The sequence below is a fragment of the Sinocyclocheilus rhinocerous genome, unplaced genomic scaffold (genome assembly GCF_001515625.1).
Source record: "Sinocyclocheilus rhinocerous isolate Xijiao unplaced genomic scaffold, SAMN03320098_v1.1 scaffold515, whole genome shotgun sequence".
In the NCBI taxonomy this organism is placed as follows: domain Eukaryota; kingdom Metazoa; phylum Chordata; class Actinopteri; order Cypriniformes; family Cyprinidae; genus Sinocyclocheilus; species Sinocyclocheilus rhinocerous.
In genome coordinates, this window is record NW_015660140.1 from 676,504 (window position 1) to 702,116 (window position 25,613).

General features: G+C 36.0%; 1 protein-coding gene across 3 annotated transcripts in view; it reads right to left on the reverse strand.

Moving 5' to 3' along the window:
• Positions 1–228: 228 nt before the first annotated feature.
• Positions 229–25,613, reverse strand: part of LOC107724899 (ral guanine nucleotide dissociation stimulator-like) — a 26,397-nt gene continuing 1,012 nt past the window's right edge. The window contains exons 1-17 of one of the 3 annotated variants that reach the window (XM_016533997.1): positions 23,580–23,976; positions 11,435–11,739; positions 11,273–11,347; positions 10,846–11,039; positions 10,619–10,743; positions 10,015–10,230; positions 9,278–9,381; positions 8,854–8,938; positions 6,536–6,613; positions 6,230–6,316; positions 6,104–6,136; positions 5,113–5,234; positions 4,739–5,009; positions 3,720–3,794; positions 3,355–3,621; positions 3,143–3,257; positions 229–1,975 (exon numbers count right to left, since the gene is read on the reverse strand). In XM_016533997.1, the coding sequence (XP_016389483.1) occupies positions 1,800–1,975; positions 3,143–3,257; positions 3,355–3,621; positions 3,720–3,794; positions 4,739–5,009; positions 5,113–5,234; positions 6,104–6,136; positions 6,230–6,316; positions 6,536–6,613; positions 8,854–8,938; positions 9,278–9,381; positions 10,015–10,230; positions 10,619–10,743; positions 10,846–11,039; positions 11,273–11,347; positions 11,435–11,739; positions 23,580–23,699 (2,448 nt within the window). In that variant the 5' untranslated portion in view covers positions 23,700–23,976 and the 3' untranslated portion in view covers positions 229–1,799. Of the gene's footprint in view, positions 1,976–3,142; positions 3,258–3,354; positions 3,622–3,719; positions 3,795–4,738; positions 5,010–5,112; positions 5,235–6,103; positions 6,137–6,229; positions 6,317–6,535; positions 6,614–8,853; positions 8,939–9,277; positions 9,382–10,014; positions 10,231–10,618; positions 10,744–10,845; positions 11,040–11,272; positions 11,348–11,434; positions 11,740–19,176; positions 19,697–23,579; positions 23,977–25,613 lie in introns of those variants that run through there. The other 2 variants (XM_016533995.1, XM_016533996.1) reach the window with 2 other exon arrangements.

Sequence of the window (25,613 nt, forward strand, 5' to 3'; positions counted from 1 at the left end):
GAAAGAAATGGATTTATAAAAATTTACCACTTTTAACATTGAATTTAATGTAAATTAATTAATACCCATGTTTAATAAATAATATCCGTTTTAATGTTTATTACTGATGCCATATTTGGTTGTCTGACATTTTCTATAGTTGAGGGATCTAAATTTCATAGGAAAAGTGTTTAGAGCAACATTGTTTGCCATGTGGCTTGTGTAGGTGAAATCAAAAACACAGAAGCGTCAAGTTCTGGGGTCTCAGCGCCCTCCACATTTATTTGTAAGTTCTTAAAAAATGTAGTGCTTGTCTGTACATACAAAGGTACATTTATTAATTATATTCACAACAATAAAATTATAAATAAAACAATTACAATCTTATAAATAAATAAAAATGGGGCAATGGCACAAACTGGAATTCAACATTCAAACTTTGACATTAACATTCAGAGTTAGATTCAGACGTACAAAACGGTAAAAAGGGGACAAATACAAAATGAAGTCTGGATATGGCCCATGTGTTGAATGACAAGCTGCAGGTATTCATGGTCATAGTTTCCTGACAGCATATTTGTCAAGAAGACATTTTTAACCGTGAAATCACCATTGGCATATATTTTCTCCATGCATTTTGATCTTTCCATAAATTACGCACAATCTATATTTTGTTCCAGTTCAGCTATAGTTGGCATAGTAGCAGAAAACCAACCAGAAAACGCTTGGTGTATTTCTTTCATCGTATTACAATATAAATTCCTAATTTCTCTCAAATGAAAACACACACACACACACTAACTTTCACCTCTGGCTGAGTAAACACATCTGAAATCTCTCCTGATACGAACAACATCCCCTCAAAATTCCTGCTCATCATATTAGATCACATGGTAAGAAAGCACACATGGATGTAATGCACAATGCAAAAAGGCTTAGCAGGGTGAAGCCACTCACAGTGTTTGGTACAAAAAAGCCTTTCTGTAGAGTTACAGCGTTATATTGTGAATCACAGAGAGAGGCCAGCTGCAAATAAAAGAGAACGGCTTTGGCATTGATATATTTCTAAGTCTTAGCAACATTTGCATTTATATACATTAATAAGCACAAGCAATATTATTTATGGTTATTTAATAACCTTAAATAAATCCTGCAGCCCAGACCTGTCATCTCCTCATGCTCAAATGTGACTTTAACCAAGTCAGTTAGCAGTCAAAAGAGAATCTTTCAGTCTTGAGTGATCTGATTATTGCCTGAAAGGTTAGTTTCAGTTTGTAATCAGTTACAGGAAAACTGGCAGCAGCAACAGTCAAAACAGCCACGTAAAAGAACAAAAAGCAACAAAAGACTATACAATTTACATGGTTTTACTGTACATGTAATACTGTAGCTATACTGTGAGAGCAAATTTTGCTATTGAGTCCGAAGGGAGATTCTGTTTGAAGATGAATCAATAGAAAATCCACTTTGAATTTGAAAAGGACCAAGGACCACATCACTACTCTCCTGCTTTCAGGATCTGTCTAAAGTGCTTGAAATGTCTTCGTTTAGTGTGCTCATGTGTGAACGACTGCATCTGGTAAATGCTTCCCCACATAGTGTGCCTCTTATGTGCAGTCTTAAGGCAAACCTTGTAAGAACCACAGTGGTCCTCCTGTGCCTGTCGCATAGTCCGTAGGGACAGGAAACACAGGGACAGCTTCCTGCAAGAAACGAGCAGCTCAATAATGCAATTAATCCATTGGATAAAAGATCCAGATAACACTGTCTGGGTTAATAAAGTGACTTGGTAATGTCCAACAGCACTCGGCAGAGCGCTTTCAGAAGAAGCCCTTGGGTATTTTGAGCCCTTTTTGCTTCATGCGTGGTAAAGTCAGGCTCGGCGAGCTCTTAGAGCGGCAGGTTTTGGGGGCGCCACGCTTTCGCAGCAAGAAGTCGTAGTCGGCAGATGAGTTCATGGCGTAGAAAACGTTTCCATTATCTGGGATTTTAAGTTCTGTGGAGGGAAAAAAATGAAGGTTAGAAATATCAACAAGCCTAACCGGGAATTGAAAATACTGTCAAAATTAGAACTGGAGTTTTGCAGCTTTTAGTGCATGTGTATTAGATTTCAGACTATTTCAATTGTAATGCACTCTAAAGCCCCGTTCACACCAAGAACGATAACGATATTAGCATCCACACCAGCGAACGATATCGTCTGTTTATTTTAAGCGCATGCTCGTCTGCCGCTTTAAATTCTTGAGCTCGTTAAAGCAGGATGGATTCTGATTGGCTGTCAATTTTTTATCGTTCATCAGCTGGAGAAAAATCGTTTTGAAAGTGATTCCAACGATATCGTTTCTCTTTGTCTTTATCGTTATAGTTGTGGTGTAGACTGCTATTCTTTAATATCGAGAACAATTTTTTATCGTTATTTTTATAGTTATCGTCCTTGGTGTGAACGGGCCTCTTTAATATCGAGAAATTTTTTTAGAACTATATCTTTATCGTTATTTTTATAGTTATCGTCCTTGGTGTGAACGGGCCTTAAAAAGGTAACTAAACATTTATCTGATATATATACATTTGAAATCACAGCCTTTATCTTTCCTGGAAATTGGACCTAAAATGGACATCTAAAAAAATGTTTTTGTCTGATAAATACAACCCGCCATCATCTAGCAATAGCAATGAGCAAATCAAGATTTTGACAGACTGTTAAAGGCTATTGGTGATTAAAAAAACAAAACAAAAAGGTGGGGATGCACTGATAATACAATTTCAGCCGAAACTGATTAACCAATAATTATTTTCATTTATGGCCGATAACCGATAAATATCGGATATTAAAATGTCAAACTAATTAGTCTAAACAAATAAAAAAAAGTTAAAAAAAGGCAACATTATAATGTATAGTGTTAAAAATTGATATTAATTTGTATAGTGTTATTAAATAATTGGTTAAATATTAAATAAAGAGAGTGTTAGATGATGGCTAAGGTAACTTAAATGTAACAATAGTGGAAAAAACATTAAATATCCATAAAAAAAGCATCAGATACTGATAAATTAAAAATAAAATCTCTAATATCTGCCAGTAACTGATAATGTACCAATATATCCCTAAAAAGAACAAGCTCTTCGATATTTCCAGCCCCAACTTCCTGTTTCAGGTTTTTACCTTTATGCTTGGAGACCCTCTGTAACAGATCATAGTCTTCTGACTTGTCATTGTCCAGGTTGTGCTTGGCCATGGCTTTCCTAATGACACCCGGGGTTTTGTCCTGGCTAGTGACCTGCAAAACACAATCATCAAGATTAATTTTCCTTCTACCTCACCATCTTTTCTTCATTATATATCTCTGTCTATTTCCCATAATGTCTCTCACTCACCAGGATGCTCTTGTACATGTTGCCGTTGTCCGTGTCAAGGCTGACTCTGATGATGCAGCAGTCGTTCACCTGCTGGTTGTACAGCGGCAGGGAGAGAGACGAGTAGTCAGAGACACCAGAGACCGACCGTTTGTGAAAATGGAAGGTCTGCCCTGTGGAGGTGGAGACTGAGGATGAAGAAGAGGAGGTGGAGCTGCTGCAGCCAGACTCCAAGCCCAAGCCTGATCCAGAGGCCTCCAAAGATGAAGGAGTGGACGACTCCCAAAGCTGGAAAATATAGAAATGAATGAATATGTTTAAAGCTCATAAAAGCAAGTATTATATTTCAATTTAAATGACAAACATGCTCAAGAAAATGCAAATACCTTGGAAGAGGAATCAGAAGCAAGCTCCCCTGTATCTGAGGTTGATGTAGAATGTTTCACAGTTGGTGTGGATGTCTGGAGAAAGATTCAGTAGTCAGGTTATTACAGAGTCACTATGTATACTAGGAAAAAAATAATATATATAAATATATATAACTAAATAAATATATATATACATATATGTGTGTGTGTGTGTGGTTGGTATAAAACTATTATATTTTGTCTAAATAAATTAAAAATAAAACATATACATATATATATATATATATATATATATATTTATATGGTAGTTAGAAAACTATTATATGTGACCCGGACCTCAAAACCGGTCATAAGGGTCAATTTCTTTAAATTGAGATTTATACATCATATGGAAACTGAATAAATAAGCTTTCCTTTGATGTATGGATTGTTAGGATAGGACAATATTTGGCAGAGATACAACTATTTGAACATCTGGTATCTGAGGGTGAAAAAAAATCTAAATACTGAGAAAATCACCTTTAAAGTTGTCCAGAAAGTTGTCCAGATGAAGTTCTTAGCAATGCATATTACTAATCAAAAATTACGTTTTGACATTTACGGTAGGAAATTTACAAACTATCTTCATGGAACATGATCTTTACTTAATATCCTAATGATTTTTGGCATAAAAGAAAAATCTATAATTTTGACTCCTATTATGTATTTTTGGCTATTGTTACAAATATACCCGTGCTATTTAAGACTGGTTTTGTGGTTCAGGGTCACATAATTTATCTAAATAAATTAAAAATAATACACTGTAAAGTGATATCAGTACTTTTAAATGCTGAATTTAGGTGAATTTACGCATAGTGAGCATTAGACGATATCTCATCATCAGTTGATATCTTCAAATAAAAAAATCTTTAATCTTGACCAATAACAGGTATGGCACTGGTATATACTGTATCGCTGCCAGCAATCGCATAATTTTAAATCTAAACAATGTTTACTAAGCATACTATTAGGTCTGTAAATAAACAATATGGCCTTACTCTTTGACTTCCTGTTTCTGGGGAGTTCAGCAGACTGAGACTCGTCTCCTCTGCGTCTGAGCCGCTGGATCCCGCTGAGGTGAGGCTGAGGGAATCGGCTCCGTCTTTGAAGCTGTCTTTGAACTGGCTTAAGCGCGGCTGCTCAAAGGACTTGGAGTGGGACGTCCCTGCGCTGCTGTAACCCGACTCCTCGCTCATGCGTTTGATGATGCCCCCGTTCTTTTTGCACACTGACTCAGATGGCGGCTCGATATCACAGGACATAGAGTAGCTGAAACCGTAGATATTTAATACAGAAAATATCTTACCTTATTATCTCTCAAATCATTTGTTTTCATATCATATCCTATATATTCATATTTTGTCTTTCTCACCTCTCAGTCTCTGTAAGTCTCTCCACCCTCTTGAACCATTCAATGAAGCGCTGGTTTCTGATGAAGCTGTAATAATTGCATGTCAGTTGCAGCAACTTGATCTGAGCAATCACTTCAAATTCCTAAACAAATAAACAAAAACAATGCACTTCATTTATTTACTTTTATTCATTTTGTTTACTTGTGTATTTATTTATTGATATTTTTCATTAAAAGTGTTCCTCTTAAGGCCAAGAATGATGAAAACTATATGTGACCCTGGACCACAAAACCAGTCATAAGGGTAAATTTTTACAAATTGAGATTTATACATCATCTGAAAGCTGAAAACTATTTGAGAATCTGGAATCTGAGGGTGCAAAAAAATCGAAATACTGAGAAAATCGCCTTTAAAGTTGTCCAAATGAAGTTCTTAGCAATGCATATTACTAATCAAAAATTAAATTTTGATATATTTACGATAGGAAATTTACAAAATATCTTCATGGAACACGATCTTTGCTGAGTATCCTAATGATTTTTGGCATAAAAGAAAAATCAATAATTTTGACCAATACAATGTATTGTTGTGTCCAAATGAAGTTCTTAGCAATGCATATTTATTACTAATAATTAAATTTTGATATATTTACGATAGGAAATTTACAAAATATCTTCATGGAACACGATCTTTGCTGAGTATCCTAATGATTTTTGGCATAAAAGAAATCTGATGATTTTGACCCATACAATGTATTGTTGGCTACTGCTACAAATATACCCTTGCTACTTATGACTGGTTTTGTGCTCCAGAGTCACATATTTGCGCCCACACCAACAGGCAATAACATTCTGTTTATTTTAAGTGTGCGCAGTTATGTCATGTGCTGCGTTAAATCTGTGAGATCATTAAACTCAGATGGATTCTGATTGGCTGTCAGTGTTTTATTGTTTATTAACTGGAATTTTTTTTTTTTTAAATACATTTCAATATTGTTCCTCTGTGACTCACCTTCCTTCTCTTCTCAAAGTTGATCAGCCCAACCTGGAAAAAAAAAATATATATAAGTGAACTAAAAGAACTAAAAGGATATTTCCTAATTACTAAAAATATTACATAGCTCCACTGGACTCTCACCTCAAGATGGTCTTTCATAGCAGTATCCAACATGACTAGATCAGTCAGAAAAGTGCCAAGGTATGGAATAGTTCCTTGTACAACACCCTAAACAGCAGGAAGAAGAAGAAAGACATTAAATAAACAAATAAATAAACATACAGTTTACAATTCCATTAAAGGCAGGGTATGTGATTTTGCCTTTAAGGACAGTTTCTTGTGAAACTTACAAATGGAATATCTGACCCGTTTTGACCATAAGAGGGCACTGTTGCTCAATAAATATCAAGTTCAACTGACATATGTGACATTTATTTCTGTACATACCATGTCTCTTTGCTGCTGGTGTCTTCTCTGTGCTCCTTTGTGGTTAATCTCGACGATGGCAGATTTGGAGGTGCCCTCCTGTGGAGACATCAGTTTCAAATCATCATTTTGGGTATCAAAAGGGAAAGCATTTACTTTGACGCAGTATTAGCAGCGGTATAACCTGAAGGCAGATAAGCCTGTCAAAGTGGAATCTTAAGACTGCACTGTCATGATATACCATGACGCAGAATGAACGTGGAGTTTGACTGTATGGTGTTTAGTGATAGAGCAGGCAACACCCTGGGGAAGCCCTTAGATGTTAAAGAGGGGCGTTTATCTGGTAGTACGTAAGGCCTGTGACCTCATCCAAGGAATTCCCTCATAATAACTGCAGCGAATGCTAGGTTCTCGGCCCCAGCGCACATTCCAAGGATGCTTTCCGATGTTCTGCTCTAGTTTGCTCTCTAATGTTGAATGTATGTAAAGGAAAGCTTTCGTCATGCTTGGTTTCCCTCTATCGCGGGACAGCTATATTTTCAAGGCAAGTTTCGGAAGTCACTTCTGCGGTGAAGATTTCTAGATAACATCAATACAACTGAACCTATTTGTAATTCTCAAACTTTGTGAGTCACATTTGTGTGTCATGGAACGTCAGGTTACCACAACAAGGTCTATCTGAGTCAATTTCACTAACAAAACATTGTAACATTTCAGTGTTTTTGTCTTTTTGCTGTTGTTTTGTTTTGTTAAAACAAGATCAATTTACTTGATTATAAGTGAAGTTGTGTAAGACTGATTTTCAGAGAATGTACACTACTGTTCAAACGTTTTGGGGTTTGTAAGATTTTGAAGTCTCTTTTGCTGACCAAGGTTGCATTTATCTGATCGAAAATACAGTAAAAACTGAAATATTGAGAATTATCATTACAATTTAAAATAACAATTTCTATTTCAATATATTTAAATTTATTCCTGTGATGGCAAAAATTTGACAATTTGAATTTTCAGCAGTCAGGGTCACATGATCCTTCAGAAATCATTTTAATGTGCTGAAACATTTCTTATTATTATCATCGCTAAAACGATTAATATTTTTGTTGAAACCATGATACTTTTTTCAAGTTTTTTTGAGGGAAACCTTTTGTTGCATTATACATGTTTTCTTTACTGTCGCTTTTGATGAATTTAATGCATCTTTACTGAATAAAAGTATTATTTCCTTAAAGTATTACTTATTCGGTTGCGTAAACAATGGTAATATGGTATAAAAAATAGTATATGGTGTACATATTCTCATATACAGGTGCATCTCAATAAATTAGAATGTCGTGGAAAAGTTCATTTATTTCAGTAATTCAACTCAAATTGTGAAACTCGTGTATTAAATAAATTCAATGCACACAGACTGAAGTAGTTTAAGTCTTTGGTTCTATATATTCTCTGAAAACGAGTCTTATCTTACACAACATGTATGACTAACCGCAGAGCTGAGGACAAAATTACTGCGCAAAATTCACTGTTCAAAGTTGCATAATGCTTTTAACACTAATGGATTCTTTTCAAGACATCTATCAAATGCAGAAGCATGCCAACTAGTGAAAAGTGCAACAAAGGCATTTGACGCTGTACTCAACTCAGCAGGCCATAGAAAGCAAGACGTTGAGCCAGCAGGCTGCACATACTATGCAATTGAATACGGCTTTTCTGTTTACCCTGTGGCTGCTATAGAAACACAGTTTTACAGGCCATGAAAAGACTGGTAAGTCACTAAGCTTTCCTGTGGATGACAGTCTGACATAACCACATCCTGTCTTCCCCCAACAACAGATACAGCGAACGTTGGTGGCTTATAGTGCACTTTTAAAAATTTGAAAAACGCTGGGTGTTTCAATATGTGACTTACAATGTGACTAGATCTTTGCATTAGAAACATTTCCTAGTTCAGTCGTCAAGATATCACTGAATTAATTGTTATGATCTTTAAAAAACAAAAAACGGGGACAATACATTTTTTTAAATAATTGTTGTAAGTTCCATATACTATTAATAATTATAATGATGTTTGAGGGTCAAACTGACCCTAACTGGTTTTAATATAATTGACCAAAAAATACACTATGAAAAATAGTAAATAGTAACCATTGCAAATAGTAAACAGATCAAAACAGTATTATATTGTAACAAGTGTAACTGTTTAGTTTATTGTTGTTATTACTCTGATCTATTTATTTCATGGTGTAATTTCACCCAACTGGTAAAGTTGTGTGTGGGAACTTTTGGGAACGTTTTGGGTGTGCACAACACACGCGGACCCCTTCAACAACCATTTTACTCACCTTAATGAGAAGCTCTCTGCTGAGGGAATAATTATTGTCATCTGAGAAAATTTCAGACAACTCCTGGAAAGTGCGATAGCTTTCCCTGTAAGCAGAAGAAAATTGGTCAAGTCACAAACAGCTACATCTACGTGAAATCCAAACACTGTAATTAACTAGCATTAAAATGTTTTGCTCCTCTATCACCAAATGCCCCACTATAAAACAAGTGTTTCATAAAGAATGTTGAGCTTTAACTAAAGGTTTGTATGATTGAATATATAAGCAGGTATAGGCAGTGGTGTAGTGGAGGGTATACGCAGGTATACGGCGTATACCGGTAGCACAAAGAAAGCTACTATTAATCAGTGGCTAATGCTAATGCTAAAGTATTATCCTTGACTCTGCCTAATCATTACTGACAAAAATCCATTCAAACTCTTACCGGGACACATCATCCCAGGTCCTCCTCAGTCTATGGACGGCATTACTCTGCAAGGCGGACAGGATAGCTTTCAGAGAAGAGAAGCTCTTCAGGATACGGCATTTCTGATGTCAAGACAAACAAAAAGATTTTCATGAACTATAACACTTATGGACTGCTTGAGAATAAAATTATGCCCAATATATACAAAGTCTTGTGTTCCTATAATAAAGCAAAACTATTGGCCCATGCCAATGCAAAACTTGCTGCCATAATGCTAACTTGCCTTGGGTGTTTTTAGAGAATTTATATGTGGTAGCTAGGTGTTTTCAGAGTGTTGTAATGTGGTCACTAGGGCATTCCTAGGTTTAGCACTTAAAATTGTGGTTCACCATTTGAGTTGCTTCTTCGATATGATTTTGGCGTCCCTTTTTGAGTTGCACCCCCATGCAGTGCATACCCCATTTTTGCAACCCAAGCTCATTGGAAAAACATGCCTATGGCAACTATGTCAGAAAAGCCATGTAGCTGGCTATGTGATGAAAATGTCGAAATGCATTAGTTTACAAATTATGTACTATGGTAAAAGAGTAACATAACATAGTACTGTGCAATGGAACTGAGCAAAAATAAGTCTAAGTAGTGAAATGTATGATTTTGGAGTTTTGCAGAAATGTAGGTAAAGGCTTTTCCAAAGAGTCTGTTGCATTTTGTGCCTCTGACTATATTCCACGACGAAAAAAAAAATGGTGCCTCACCCTGGCCACTTCTATCCAGTGTTCAATGCGCTTCGCTCTTTGAAAGGGTCTGAGAGACCTATTATCCAGGCAGGTGGCAATCACACAGTTGGTCACACTGTTGAACTGAGCAACAGTGGCACGGATGGTGGGTGCTAGGTGCTCTTTGCCCTTCTTATCTCGCTGGGACCATATGCCACCCAAACAATGGTATGGAACAACCCTCTTAAACAGCTCCTGTAAAATACAATGTTAAATTGCATTCACCTGTTTAATTTGATTTGAGCCTTGAGAATGTTTTGCAGGACAACTTTATTTACATTTATGGCATGTAATGACTCAAGTAAATCATTTTCTCAGGTTTAATTCTCTCAGCTGACCTTAATCTTTAAATGCTTCAAATCTACCAAAACTTGCTGACTAGCATATACTTTGTGCATAAACAGTCCCCATAAAGCAACATGGGATTGAACAGCTTGTATAAAGGTTAAGGTACGGGAGTGTCCTTATGCTCTCTCCAGTTTGCCTACTTTTTTGCAACCCACTTTAACCAGCTCAGAACCTCAACCACTAGATTGCTTAAACTTTTGCCATTAGGAAAGATTGAACATTTTTGATCTCTTACCGCGTCCATGACTGTTAACTGCTCAGCGACTAGGGCAGGACTGAAGGAGATGAAGTGTGAGGGAGAGAATTCATCATCCAAGCTGCTCTCCTCTGGTGTGGCAAAGGGGCAGGTGCACAGATCACCTGCAAAGAAGGGGCAAGTTGTCAAACGATCAGTTTGGAAGACTGCTTTTCAGTTGTTTAGCCTTTAATATGAGATTCAGTGGGTTACTTCATCATCAGTACCGTCAAGCTCAACCTCGGTGTGTTGCCGATGCTGGAAGTGTTCCAGCAGGTTATGGGCTCGTCTCTCGAGGTCTGATCCAGAGAAGTTAATTTGCAAGTAGGATATGAGGCTCTGCAGGCATTCGTGGTCAGGAGGGCTCCAGAAATCCTCAGAGTACTGATCCAGCCATGCACCCAGGATAGATGAGACAGTACTGCCATGCACATAAAAATAAAAATGCATCAATATTAAAATTCTGTGCGATACCAATAAGCCAATAATTATTTTAAGTCACGATTAGGTGGTATAGTATATACCAATATACAGTACAACCAATATTAACAAAACAAATAATTATTGTCTGCTATGGTAACTATAATTCACATAAAAATTCACAAACTCTCTTTTAACAGCAGCCAAATTAATTGGGTTCAGTCAGATACTTACTTTTTAAGCTCTGTGTGGTCCTCTGAGGAGAGTTTTGGCTTGCCTGAGACTGGCTGATCATGCAGTTTGGCATACCTTACATAGATAAGAATGCATTTTAAGTAACATAACAGTGTATGATTTTATATTTCCAAAAGTACTTGGGGTTGATGGCTTGTTTACCTGTTCAGCAGCAGGTCCAGCACTTGTTTGGTGGTGGCAAAAGCTCGGTAGGTGCAGAGGAAAATAGTGACATATGTATAGTCCTTTCCTCTGAAAGCCGAAACCATGTACTCCACTAGTTTCTCCAGTGTGCCAGCCTTAATGGTCCGACCCTTGCATGTCTCGTACAAACTGAGGGCAGAGTCTGTCTCCACGCCCAGCCATCGCTGCCCCTTACTAGCCGTCTGGTGGAGCTGCACCTTTCGGAGTGTGATGGTATAGATGGCTCCGTCTTCTACCTCCTCTCCGATCTCCTGAACTGAGCTCTACAGATAAAGAAAGGGGGTTGAGTATTCTTGGCATTATATTCATTGCAGAAAATTGTTAAATATACAATTTTGTGGTCATTATGCAAAAATATTTCACTGACGAATGTGACTAACCAATCAGAATCAAGTATTCCAGAGCGTCGCGTAATAATAAGTCAATACAGAAGTACATTCTACCATTCAGTCTCATACAGAGCATCTTATCTTTTCAAGTGCTATTCTTCTCACTGCATTTATTTGGTGAATTTACAAGGTCATACAGTTCTAGCACAGCAGGGGCTTTAGGGGGAGTTGGGGATTACTGCTCATTTCCTTAATCCACACACAGCCTTAACACCAAGCACACAAGACCGAGATTGTGGCTCTTTATCAGCCACTGTCACATGGCTAACCCAGCCCTTTAACGCCACATCTTAAATGTGCACTTAGCAGCTTTCTCTGGCCAGTATGACAGTGGTCTCAGACGCCTATTGAAATGGATGAAACATAATGCAAACATATGTGTCACCTGTGACTGATTTATTCTGCAAACAAATGGTCTAAAATTTTCATTTGAGTCTAAATTCACTTTCTGACCAACAAAGATTGACATAAATGATTATGAAAACTAAAAATATAACTGTACGCTTTAATTCAGTAGGGATCTCATATTATATAATGCTAAGTTGAGAAAGTTTGCAGTCAGTAATTTGTAACTAACTTAAGTACTGTACCTGACGTCATTATGGAAAGTAAGAGGGAACTCTCAGGGAACTGTGGGAAGTGACCGTAAGCTTTGCCTTAGGCAGAGAGCCAATCGTGTGAGGGTGTATCCTGTGTAAGTGTGGGTGTGAGGCAGTGCATGGACATTAGAACAGCCTTCTCTACAGGAGATGACTGCTTAAACAGATAACCCAACCCCAGGGCTCTGTCCAGGAGTAGCTATGGTAACAAACACACAAACATGCATGCCACATAACAGTTTCTGTCAAATATTGTTGCTGTGGTATTGTGGAAGTACATCAATAGGCAAAAAAAGGAACAACGCTTCTTTTGGTTTCAGATATAATACACAAACCTGTAAAACACACAAGATGTAGATGCGAGACAATTTCCCTCTGATGATTACAAACAACGATGGATATCTCAGAGTATTTCGGCAATTTATGCTATATAATATTATATTATATTATATTCAAAGATGAAGTAAATGAATAAATAAATAAAAGTGGATATAGACTTATATTATCAATCCATCCAAGACTGTAGGCAAGGAAACACCCTGGATGAGTGGCCATAATATTATATTATATTATATTATATTATATTTAAAGATGGACTTGGTGTAAATGAAGTTATGAAGTAAATGAAGACATGAATAAAAGGCGAAGTAAACCACCTCACATCTATATTATATTATATTAATTATATTATATTTAAAGATGGACATGGTGTAAGTAAATGAAGACATGAATAAAAGGAGAAGTAAACCACCTCACATCTATATTATATTATATTATATTATATTACAACATTATATTATATGATGAGATTATCTTGGTGCAAGTAAATACAGAAAAGGGGACGTAGACCATCTCAGCAAAGCAATAAAGCAAAACAAAAAGTGAATTCACACACACTTTGGAAAGCCCCTCTGACTCAGGTTAAAACTTGTGGGCAATAGTAGGATCACCCACACAGGCCTGAAAAAATGGGGGGCCTGACACAACACCAGAGCACTATAAAGGTCCGTCTTTGACATCTGATGTTTCAAAACAGTAACAGAACCTACACTCAGCTGTACTTTCTAAGGGAAAATCCACCTCACAACTACAGACAGTCAGAGAAAGCGTAACAAATGTTTATATGGTGAAAGAATATTGCTTATCACTAATCACAGGTTTGCATTTTACCTATTTGTTTAAAATGCTATTGTATGAGGTGATCACAGTCACAAAAAAGCCTGACAGAATGCATTTACTGTGCTCTGTGAACCCCTCTACTGCCTCTGATCCATTAAAGCCACAGGGTTTCCTGTGAAAAGACAAAGAGTGCTGAAAAGTTACTGCGTAACAGCTTCCTAGACAGCTGCATCCTTCACAAACAACATTAAGAAAACACAAAAACAATGCAGAATTCCTCCTGCCAAAATCAGGGAGGAGTTAAAAGATGTTAGAGGACAAGCCCTATTACGTGTCCTCTTTAACTTATTCACATCAAGAAAAACAAAATTATATTAAAAATAGATATCAACAGGCTGTGTTTTTGACAGCTTGGTTTATCATGACATGGCATAACTATTCACACATTTTATTTAGTTTTAGTTCAGTTTAGTTTTATTAAGTTAAAACTAGTTAAATTTGAAAAATGCATCTTTTTGAATGCAAAACTAGCTGTTTTTAAACATAGGAAAGTGTTGTGCGAATGTGCTGCTCATGGCGTGTAATGCTGAAAAACTGGTGTCCGTCTGGTGTAAAACTGAAAAAACTGCATAATACAAAAACACGTCCTGCACGAACTGCTTTGCTGTTGTAAAAATATAAAGTGAGAAAGTAAATAGATGAGGTCAGATGAAAGGAATTTAAAGCAGCAGTGATCAATCTGCTTGTCCTCCTGCTGATCATTAATAATCCTGGCTTCAAAAGGCTAACATTCATTCATATTTTTATTATGTGTCATAACATTGTCTAAATACCTCAGCACATGTTTGCTTTTATTGCCTTGGCTGGGTAGGACACATAGCTGTGACAATTATTGTCTCTGGGAATGATTTTATCTCGTAATACAACATTTATAAATGCCTTGAACAGATAACATCTTAAGCCACTGTAAGCTCCGACCAAATCTCTTTTCTGTTAGTAATGGTCAGGAGCAAAATAATGCTTATTTGTGCCGTGAGGCTCAGGGTTATGGATTTGGATTACGTTTCATATGTTCTCTCAAGATTCACAGTCCTGTAGGAGTTATTAACCTAGAGAGAGACTGGATACGCAGAGCGAAGCTGCAGTCTGTGTATTTTGGCATTGCTCAGTAGGTTTTTCAGCACACTTGGTTACAGCACATTAAACCTCAGCATAGAGTGATGGCCAGATTCACTGCTGCAAACATCTACAGTGGAAAAAAAGGCAGAGAAAGGTGAAAATGTGATTTCTCTTCTTATCTGCCTTATTCTGGAAGTTTCCAACCTTTTCTTTTTTTATCACCTGCTGACGACTTCTGACTTCGAACCATGGCTTATTGTGTTCAAAGTAAGAGACCAATATTGTGACAGTTGGTATAAACTTGGCATGCAGTTGGAATACTAAAACTCCAGGTTTATTCTTCAAATACAATGGCGTTTAAAAATTTGGAATCACTAAGATTTTTAAAACGAAATTAATGTTTTTTGTTTTGTTTTTAGCAAGGATGCATTAAATTTACTGTCAATATTATTACATTGTTACACAAAAGTGTATTTCAAATGAACGCTGTTCTTTTTATCAAAGAATCCTGAAAAAATGTGTCATGATTTTCACAATAATGATTTCTGAAGGATCATGTGACACTAAAGACTGGAATAATGGGTGCTGAAAATTTAACTTTGCCATCACAAACATAATTGACATTTTTAAGTATCTTACAAGAGAAAAACATTACTTTGTATTGTAAATCGTTAATTTAAAAAGTATTTGTAATATTACAGTTTTTATTGAGCATCAACTTTCACCAAAACAATGGGAAAAAACATCACTGAGCTAATTATAATCATTAGCCTCTGATGAGTTTTATTTATTGATTGTACACTGTTACTATTTTATATTTGATAAATGGCATTATCCATATTTTTTTTTTGGCTTGGATGTTGTTAATAATAACTGGATGCTGCTGTAGCTTTTTTGCCTGTGTTTTGGTTGTGCCAAGGTTTTTGTGAAATCTGTTCCAGCACTTCAGAATGAGATTAGCAGAGCTAAGGAAGGAATTCTTCAATATAAGCCTTGGAAAAAGATTTACCCGACTCTGCCGGATTACAGCACAGAACTGCTGAGTGCGGTTGCTGTCTGGCTCTGGTATATCGCAGATGAAGATATAAGGAATGTATGGTACTATTCTGAGAGCAGATCATTTCTGCACATTGCAGAAATGTATTTGTCTACATTCTATATGAAAAACAACATATGTAAACAAAAATTATATTTTTGTTTCTGTTTTTTGTTTGGAACACAAAATGTGATTTGTTAAAAAGGTCCTGGCAATTTTTTGTGTTTTCATGTTTTCATATAACGTGTCATCAAATGTTTTCATATAACGAATTTTCATTTTTGGTGCACCAAAATTTGGCAGACCATTTATTTAAAGTGATTTACAGTGCATTCAAGCTACACAATTGATCAGTATGTGTGTTCCCTGGGAACTGAACTCATGACCTTGGCATCAGTAGCACTATGCTTTACTAGTTGAGCTGCTTTTCTAAATTTAACCTAACAAACCTGATTTAACAGTGGCGTATTAAGTATTTATATTTTACGCCTTGTACAACTGTTTAATTACATCACTGTGCACCTACGTATTCCTGTTACTTTCCTCTTTCCTGCCTCTCACATCCTTGTTTTCTCTTCATTGCCATCCCACTATTCCTCCCTCATCCCTCTCTTTCCATTCAAGAGCTCTTTCACGACAAAAGCATCTCTGTATGTGTCAGTGTAACCCCTGTCTGTTCTCCTCATTACACAAAGCTCAGCTCTGCTGGCCCCATTATGACGTTCCGAATTCAATCTATCACACAAAGGCCTCTTTAAGAAAAATGCTGAATTTGTAAACACTTTTAACAAACACAGAAGAACAATGACAAAATGTATTAAAGTGAAAACCCAGTGACAAAAGTGCCAGTCAATTCTATGACCGCTGTTCACTGGTAAACAATCAAAGAATAGTGAATAGTGAAGTTTGCGTCAGTAAGGTTTTTTTTTTTTTTTTTTAAACATGTACATTTATTCAGCATGAATTGAATAACTGATCGAAAGTGACAGTAAAGACATTTATAATGTTGAAAAAGATTTCTATTTCAAATAAATACTGTTCTTTTGAAACTTATATTCATCAAAGACTCCTGGAAAAAAAATTATTATGGTTTCTACAAAAACATTAAGCACCACAATTGTTTTCAAAATTGATAATAATAATAATAATAAGTGGTCCTTGAGCAGCAAATCAGCATATTAGAATGATTTCTGAAGGATAATGAACTGGAGTGATGGAGTAAACAGGAAGTAATGGATGCTGAAAAAAATTCTAAAAACAGGAAACTGTTCTTTTAAATTGTAATAATATTTCACAATATTACGGTTTTTACTGTATTTTTGATCAAGTAAATGCAGCCTTGGTGTCTTCTTTCAAAAACATGAAAAAAAAAATCTTACTGATCCCCAACTTTTGATCAGCAGTGTATGTTGTATATTATTTTTACATTAGCCAGTCAAGCTAATGTGCAGAGGCCCATTTTAGAGTAAACAAACTATCAATCACTCTTTCAAGTTGATCGTAACAATTTCTCCCACTCATTTTTCGACAAGTGGTCCGTTTCTGACAATAACAGCATGTAAGATCTTACACTGGATCCTTTATGGCAGCTGTTACGTTAAGAGATTAGCTGATCTATGTATTGAGCTTGTAATGATCCATTATACAAGGGTACTTTTACATCTGGCTGATTTGGTTTAGATCTTCAGGGCTGATGTAACCAATTCTGAGCTCTTGCCAAGCCATCGGCTGCCTTGAATCACTATAAAAGCAGAAATAAGTGCTTGCAGTGCCATTTTTTACAACCTATGCCATAAATGAAAGAGGATGAGAGAGACAGAGATAAGAGAGAAGGATTTACAGCAAAGTTACTCCATCCATCTCTCATGGTTGGTTACCCTAGAGCCAACTTTTTGGACGTCTGTAAGTAGATGAGTCAACCATTTTCACATTAAAATGGATGGAAAAGAAATTTTGATTTCTGTAATGAGGAAGGAAAACAAACAGCACCCTCAAGTCAAAGCAAATGCACCCACAAAGGAGAAGGGCTCTAGTGGGTGGAATGGGAGATTTAACCATCACTAATTGTGTAATTATGAGAGCAGATTAGATTTAGTCCAGTGAAGGTTAGCAGCTGGTGACACACTGGAACCTTCTTTTTGCGCGTGACTGGAGTAAAGCTTCAACGTCGTAAACAAGTTTTGGTGTGAATTGCTGTTTAAGTCACAACAATGTGCTGTTGCCATTGAAATGCAAGATAAAAAAGGACATGTTGTTCACAAACCACAGTCAGATATCACAGGTTTAGCGTAACAGTCTAGCAACCATAAAAAATGTGTGACTGCCATGGCGATAAAATAATTTCCTCGCGTTCAAAAACCACCAAGAAAAACATTTTGCACTGGAGAGCTTGAGAAGTCACGAATGGGAAATCAATAATGAAAGTCTTCACAACTGACAAGTAAATTGAAACAAGTAAATACGTTGTCATGTATTATATAAGAGATTCTCAAATATAATCATTCATTCTCAGCTAACATATCTGCACTATTGTGGGCAATCTCATCATAAACAAACTATAGAAATAACAGAACATCAATAACATTGGATTGTATTAACAGGTCAGCAAAATTCCTAGATAATGAATACCATATTACAGCATTTCTTTCCACGTCCTTAACTAAAAGTTTTCATTTAATAAGCTACCTGAAATGAAAGGGAACGTGATTCTCATTTGACTGTTTTATTTCCATGGCATTTTCTGAGGAGAATTAGAGAGGGGAAAGTTGGAGACGGAGTGAATAAGAGGAAAACAGAGTGTGCCAGTGCTCTTGCCAAGATCATGGTGGAGTTTTGATTTACTTCATGTAGGCTATCGAGAACAAGAGATTTCTGTGCATTTATTTCTGTGCAATGCATTTACGCTGCCTTGTCGTATTTATCTTGGCGTAAGACATATAGCTACAAGACAAAGATCATATAAAACCAGCAGAATTTGTAACTGAGGTGGCAGATGTGCAAACGTATTTGAAATAATTTATAAACTGCAATTTTCTATCAAAGAGAGAAACACTGGCAGAGTACAACAAAAACACTCATGCCAGCACAGCAATCTATAGCTACAAACAATGTGCTGTCTAGAAATAAAACAGTGGAAGAAACATAAAATTTATATATATATATATATATATATAGGCCTATATATAAATAGCTTAATATATCATAAAAACATGAATTTCAAAGCAGAAATGGACACAAAATGTAATTTTTAACAAAATAAAATATTTCTAATACTACCGTCAGTTTTTTAAGTATATTTATACTGTAGTATATTGTAGGAGTTATCTATCTACACGCACACACACTATGTGTGTCTCCCTCTTTCTCTCTCTCTCTCTATACATACATACATACATACATACAATAATGGAAATAAGTTAGTTTAAATCTGTGTATTACCTCCAGGACAGGCAGGTCAGGGTCCAAATGCGTAAAACTATTTAAGACCACCGGACATCCATCTCCGGGTGCGATCTCCAGCTTCACCCCATCCCAAATGTTTTTAATTTTCCATGTGCTGGACTCAAACAGCTCGTCCAGGGACGTGGGTTTGACACCGAGGGCGTCCGACTGCATCCCCATAATGTAGACCATTACTAAAAGACTGTCACCTCTGTTTACGATGTATTATTTTATAACGGACTCCATGTCCTGTCATCCGGACTTCTGCTGTAGCAACGAGTGTTTGTCTGTGAGAGTTTGGCTGAAGGGAATACCCTGAGCCGCTAGGCCCCGCCCCTTCCATGTCTAAAATCGTGATGTCAAGTTCCGGGAAACTCTGCTGTGAGCTACTAAAAATATCACTTTTAATCGCTTGATTGTAACTTCATATGCCAAAAATAAACGAATGCAATTAAAATAATTATGCTAAACTATTGTATGATTCATTATTCAGTTTATGGCTTAAACATTAAAGGTATTTGTGAATAAAAAGGATTTGCTCAAATGAATTAACGTGACTCAATAATTTAATAATAATAATAATAATAATAATAATAAATGCTGTTCTTCTTAACTTTTTATTAATCAAAGAATCCTGAAAAAAAGTATCACAGTTTCCCAAAAAAATATTTGGCAGCACAACTGTTGCCAACATTGATAATTCTAATAATAAATCAGCATATTAAAACGATGTCTGAAGGATCATGTGACACTTAGTAATGGCAGATGGAAATTCAGCTTTGCATCACAGAAATACATTTTATTTTTAAAGGATATTAAAATAAAAACCATTATTTTATATTGTAATAACACTTTGCAAGATTACTGTTTTTTTTTCTGTATTTTTGATCAAATAAATACAGCCTTGATGAACATAAGAGACTTCTTTAAAAAACACTACAAGCCTTACTGATCCCAAACTTTTGAACGGTAGTGTAGATAGATAATAACAACAATAATTTAGATTTAAATATTTTACAATTTATAGTTATATTCTTTGTTCTCTAAAGGGTACAATGAGCTAAAGGGCCCATGCTTTATGCTAACATCATGTCACTAAAATAATCCTCAAATTGGAACAAAGTGGATTTTTCATGTAGGTCGGCTCATGTTAATACATTTTCTTCCTGATCCATTCTTTTTTGGGACAGCTACACTGTATATGAACAACCTAAATCGTAGGTTATTCGTGTTTTAACCTCAAAATATTTGTTGAGCTACAAGCCTAGTTAGTAGTAAAAAAATAAAAAAACAGCATGATGACATGACCCTGGCATTAATGTATACTAATAGCGCCCTCTGTTGGAAAATACTGGTAACTTATTCTTCGGGGATGACTGCAACACTGACGGCAAAGCTCCTAAGGAAATTGAAACCCTCCAGAGGAATAGTGTTTTTTTTTCCGAGAAAGAGCAGTAGCTGTCTGAGGCACCTGCTGGGGATGATGGTGTTTTCCCTGAGGTAATCATTATGATTACATCGTGAAATCTGACAAGACAGCTGTCTAAGTGAAGGAAAATGCTAAGTCTCTGTGCTGGAAGCTGTGAGCTGCACTGAAAAAGGTGCACTGAATATATATATATATATATATTTTTTTTTTTTGCAAATTGAGAAAAAATATGCAATTTCATGCAGTTGCTGATATTTATATGGCCAAAAAGAAAGATGAAATACTGATAGCTTGTAATATAAATCAATGAGATCTTTATAACAGCATAACAGACGTAAATACTTTGATGAAGTGATGTACCAGATTAAAGGGATAGTTCACCCAAGAATTGTTAAAAAAAAGTTGTTATTTTTGTTTTCTTTTGTGCAAAAAATTGTATTCTCGTAACTTCGTAATATTATGGTTGAACCCCTGATGTCACATGGATTATTTTACAGATCTCCTTGCTGCATTTCTGGACGTTGATCGTGGTAGTACCCTTGCTGTCTAGGAGGGTCAGAGAGCTCTCAGATTCCATCAAAAATATCTTAATTTGTGTTCCGAAGATGAACGGAGGTTTTACGGATTTGGAATGACATGAGGGTGAGTAATTAATGGCAGAATTTTCATTTTTGGGTGAACTATCCCTTTAATGACTGAATTTACATTTTTGGGTGAACTATCTAGAACCCTGAGAGATCAATCTTCTAGAAAAAGCTATTAATTCCATGGAGGAAGTCGCTATCATGTCATGACCATCCATGTCATGCAATTGTTTAGTACTGATTATAGTTGCAACAATAATATGTATAGCCAGTATTTGCGGCACTTTACAAAGCATAAACATTACACCTCAACGAAACGAAGCAAACAATATAACAAACTCAATATCCATAGTGCAGCCGGGCCAATAGGTGTCAGTATAAAGTACAAAATTGCCGGTATTATTGGGATGAATAAGAGAGCTAGCTAAGTGTAAAAATGTTTGCCATTTAAACTCAATTACTCTGCAATTACTTTTAGCTTTATTTAGGATTCACATAAGCTTTTACTGATGTACTGATGTTTCCTGTGACTACTTCTGATAATAGATTTGCAGCCATAATTCAAGGCAGCACAAACTGAACTGGATGTGAATAACCCGGGGATCTCTATTTGAATTGAAACAGTTGTCAGTTATGCTCGGCTGCCATGCAGAGCGATCACACAGAGTTATTATACTGTAAGTTTTCTATGCATCAGAACTCTTGGGTTTGAAACACCATCCTAATAAATCTTGCAACAAGAACACAGAATACACATAAAAGCACATCAAATACAGTTTATTTATTCAGGCGCTCTGTGAACTCTCAATCCCGTGTCATGTTATACTGCATTTAAGGCATTTAGTACTTTTCTCAGTAAAATGTTGTCCTTAGAATTGACCAATAACTACATAACAGCATTTTCAGCTGTACTATTAATTTACATACCATTCAAAAGTTTGGTTTAGGGTGAATAGGTTTTTTTCTTTTATTCTGCAAAAATATAAATCTATAACATTACAAACTATTTCTATTCCAAAGAAATGCTGTTCTTTTCAACTTCTGTTCATCAAATAATCCTAAAAAATGTATCATGGTTCCACAAAAATATTACACAGCACAGCTGTTTTCAATACTGAAAAAAAGAAATATTTCTTGAGCAACAAAACAACATATAAAAGTAATTTCTGAAGGATCATGTGAGACTGAAGACTGGAGTAATGGCTGCTGAAAATTCAGCTTTGCCATCACAGGAATAAATTACATTTTCAAATATATTCAAATAAAAAACATTTATTTTAAATTGTAATATTTCACAAATTACTGTTTTTAACAAATATATATTTGGACCTAAATGTCCATGCAATATTTTTCTTTAACAGAAATAATGACCCATGACACCAAAAGTTTGGGATTGCTGTAACATGTATACTTAGGCTATCTCTGCCGCAGCTGGAACTCAATTGCACAACCACTATTTGCGCTGCTCTCTGCTGAGATTGATAACAGCTCGTTGTTCTCTTACAGCACCAGCATGGTTTATACATTTTTGGAGAAGCTTCATTTAATCTCTTTTGCCATTTTGCCCAGACATATCAAAAGCCAGGTGATTATATAGGATCTGGAAGCCCCTTTCCACTGGACACTTAAACAGGGCTAAAGAACTTTTCTATTATCCTTCCTACTATCGTGAATCAAGGCCATCAGAGTTCTCGCATAAGTGTTAGCAAACAATATTCACCCTGAACCCAGTCTCCTCTCCTAACAAGCCTGTGTCATCCTGAGAAAGGACACATGTATTTTGAGAGTGCACAACTTCAAATAGGAACAAATGTAATGAGCCTGAAACATTTTTCTCCCTTTTCTGCATACTCATAATTTTAGCCAGATACACAATTACAAAGTGGTAACTTATCAAGGGAAAGCAATTGAGAATGTTTTATTGATTTTGAGGTGCTTACAATGCCATAAAGCTGAAGTATCACATCAGTTCTGACTGATTAATTAGAATGTTTTGAAAATTTGACTTCTTGATGTTGTTCTTTCTTTCTTTCTTTCTTTTTCTTTACTATGTCAAACTACAGAATGACCTAAGGTATGCACTTCTCAGGCTGTGGAAAGCACCTGAAAGATACTAACACAGCCAAGATTGGTTTAAAATGAGCAGGAAGCAGCTTGTCACTCGTTGGTATCCATTCACACCCACACACAAACACTACCGCCTTAAGGACATTTCAAACTGTAGTTTGTACCGACTTGAACAGATTTCTTTATAATAATAGCCCACTGTCTTAAGAAGAAATGATAAAACATTCATTTTAACTACATTAATATAACTAGATCTGTTAAAACCAGATCTGGTAACTAGATACGTTTGTAGACTATTAGAGGAAATAAATGGTTCTTACCTGTTTTCTTTCCTCTAAACCTTCCAAATCACAGTACAAAGTTTCATTCACATTAACACAACCCAAGCCGCACCAGCGTATCAGTTGAACAAGTTGATCAAACCTGTCTTTCCAACACATCACCTTCTCAATTCAGACTTTTTAGTGTCAATTGCAAGAGATCCTCAATCTTGTGACAGATAGGAAGCGCAAAATTCTCCTTCGCCATTCGCTGACCCCAAAACACTGGCCCTGTCCGACACGTGTGGACGCAAACAGCTGTATCAATACGCACGGAACGCAGTAACACAACTCTCACTCTCTCAACCGTCTCTCACTGAACACTACAACGCTTGCTGAGGTTTTTGTCATAAGCTCTTCTATTAACACCCTCAAGGTTACTCCGAAATCATTTGTAATGGCTAGGATGCACAGGCTGCTCTGAGAATTCAGTAGAATTCCCACACAAAATGAAATTGCAAGTGAAGCAATCAAACAAACCGAAAAACCTGTGTGACAACTTTCTGTTCCAACAAGAAATCAAACCGTGTGAAAGAGCAATTTTTGGTGTTCACAGGATGTCATTGTAAAAACGTATTTTGTTATCATTTCACCTTTCGGTATCGTTTAATACTAGCTCCACCAAAGCATGTTCTTTTACCCAGTTACAACAAAGTACTTATTTTAGATTCAATTTATTTTTACTACAATACTGTTAATTTTTGATGTAGTCTGATTTCACACAGGTATAAAAACCTTTTTTTTTTTTTTTTTTAAATCAGTTCTTGGAAATAAAGTTAAACAAAGTCAAGGTACCAGACTGATAAGAAATAGTGAAATAATATGGAATAATCACTGGATTTGACACAGTTTGTCAGGTAGGCTATTTAGAGTTTCAGTTTTTTTAGGTATAGCAGGAAAACTAGATTTCCATTTTGTAAATGAAATAGTCTATGTACTTTATTCAGTCATTAATCTCTTATTCAGAGTCTCTCTGTTTTTCTGTTTGTTTTCTGTACAAATCTTTCGCAGACACTGCCATGCCATTAGTTAAATGGACAGTTCTTGGCTAGAATAAGCTGCAGTATGGACTGTCAAAGGTCTAGACGAAACCTGACCCACAAACACACCACACACACAGGTGGATATTGATGTTCAAGAGGCCAGACCTTGTCAATGCATGTCTATGTGGCTTAAAACAATGATGTTGCTATAACAGGCAAGTGTAAAGCTCTTCTCGGGAGTGCAATCCAACCAAAAACAACAGTTTTAAGTATTGAAATCACCAAACTTCTTTTCAAAAATAGGTCAAGAACCCATTCACTGACCCAACGTAGTATGTAACCCTCAGATTCTTTTTCACACTGAGAGCTCACATACTTTCCTTTCCTGAGTGCCACAGAAACACCATTCTGTGGCTCAATTTATTACCCTGCTGTATTCTCTGGCGCTCCACTACGAACCTAAGACGCTTTGACACTCAGAACTTGGCATTTAAAAGTGCTTTCTACTCACCACTGAGGCCAAATAAGAAGCTATATCAAAAGCCCTGTCCAGTCACAAATGAGTACAGACAGTTACTGGCTGAGACATGGATACAAGTGAATCTGATACCACTGTCATCAGACATCGCTGCTGAAAAGATTATGATCATTAATAAAAATAAAAAAAAGTGTTGTGCCATGCCTACTCATGTGAATGAATCTTTAGTTTAGTGAGTTTATTAAGATCTGAAATCAATGGAGATCAATTTAAGGTGTTCACTGAGACAAATTATGACTTTGTTAAGAATTGGTCAATGACATACAGAATAAGAGTGTCCATGATAATGAAAAGGAAACAATCTTTTAAAAATCTTTCTATAGCTCAAAACACAAGTGTCAAGTCATGTTAAAAACCTTTAAAAAAGTATACTATTTTTAAGAAAAGTTTCAATTCAACTGAATGAATTTAATAACAAGAGCAATATTTTCCTTACACTTTGAGCATACACATGTAAATTATTATTTCTAAAAGTAATAATTCAAATAAAAAGTTAGCTTTTTTTTTTTTTTT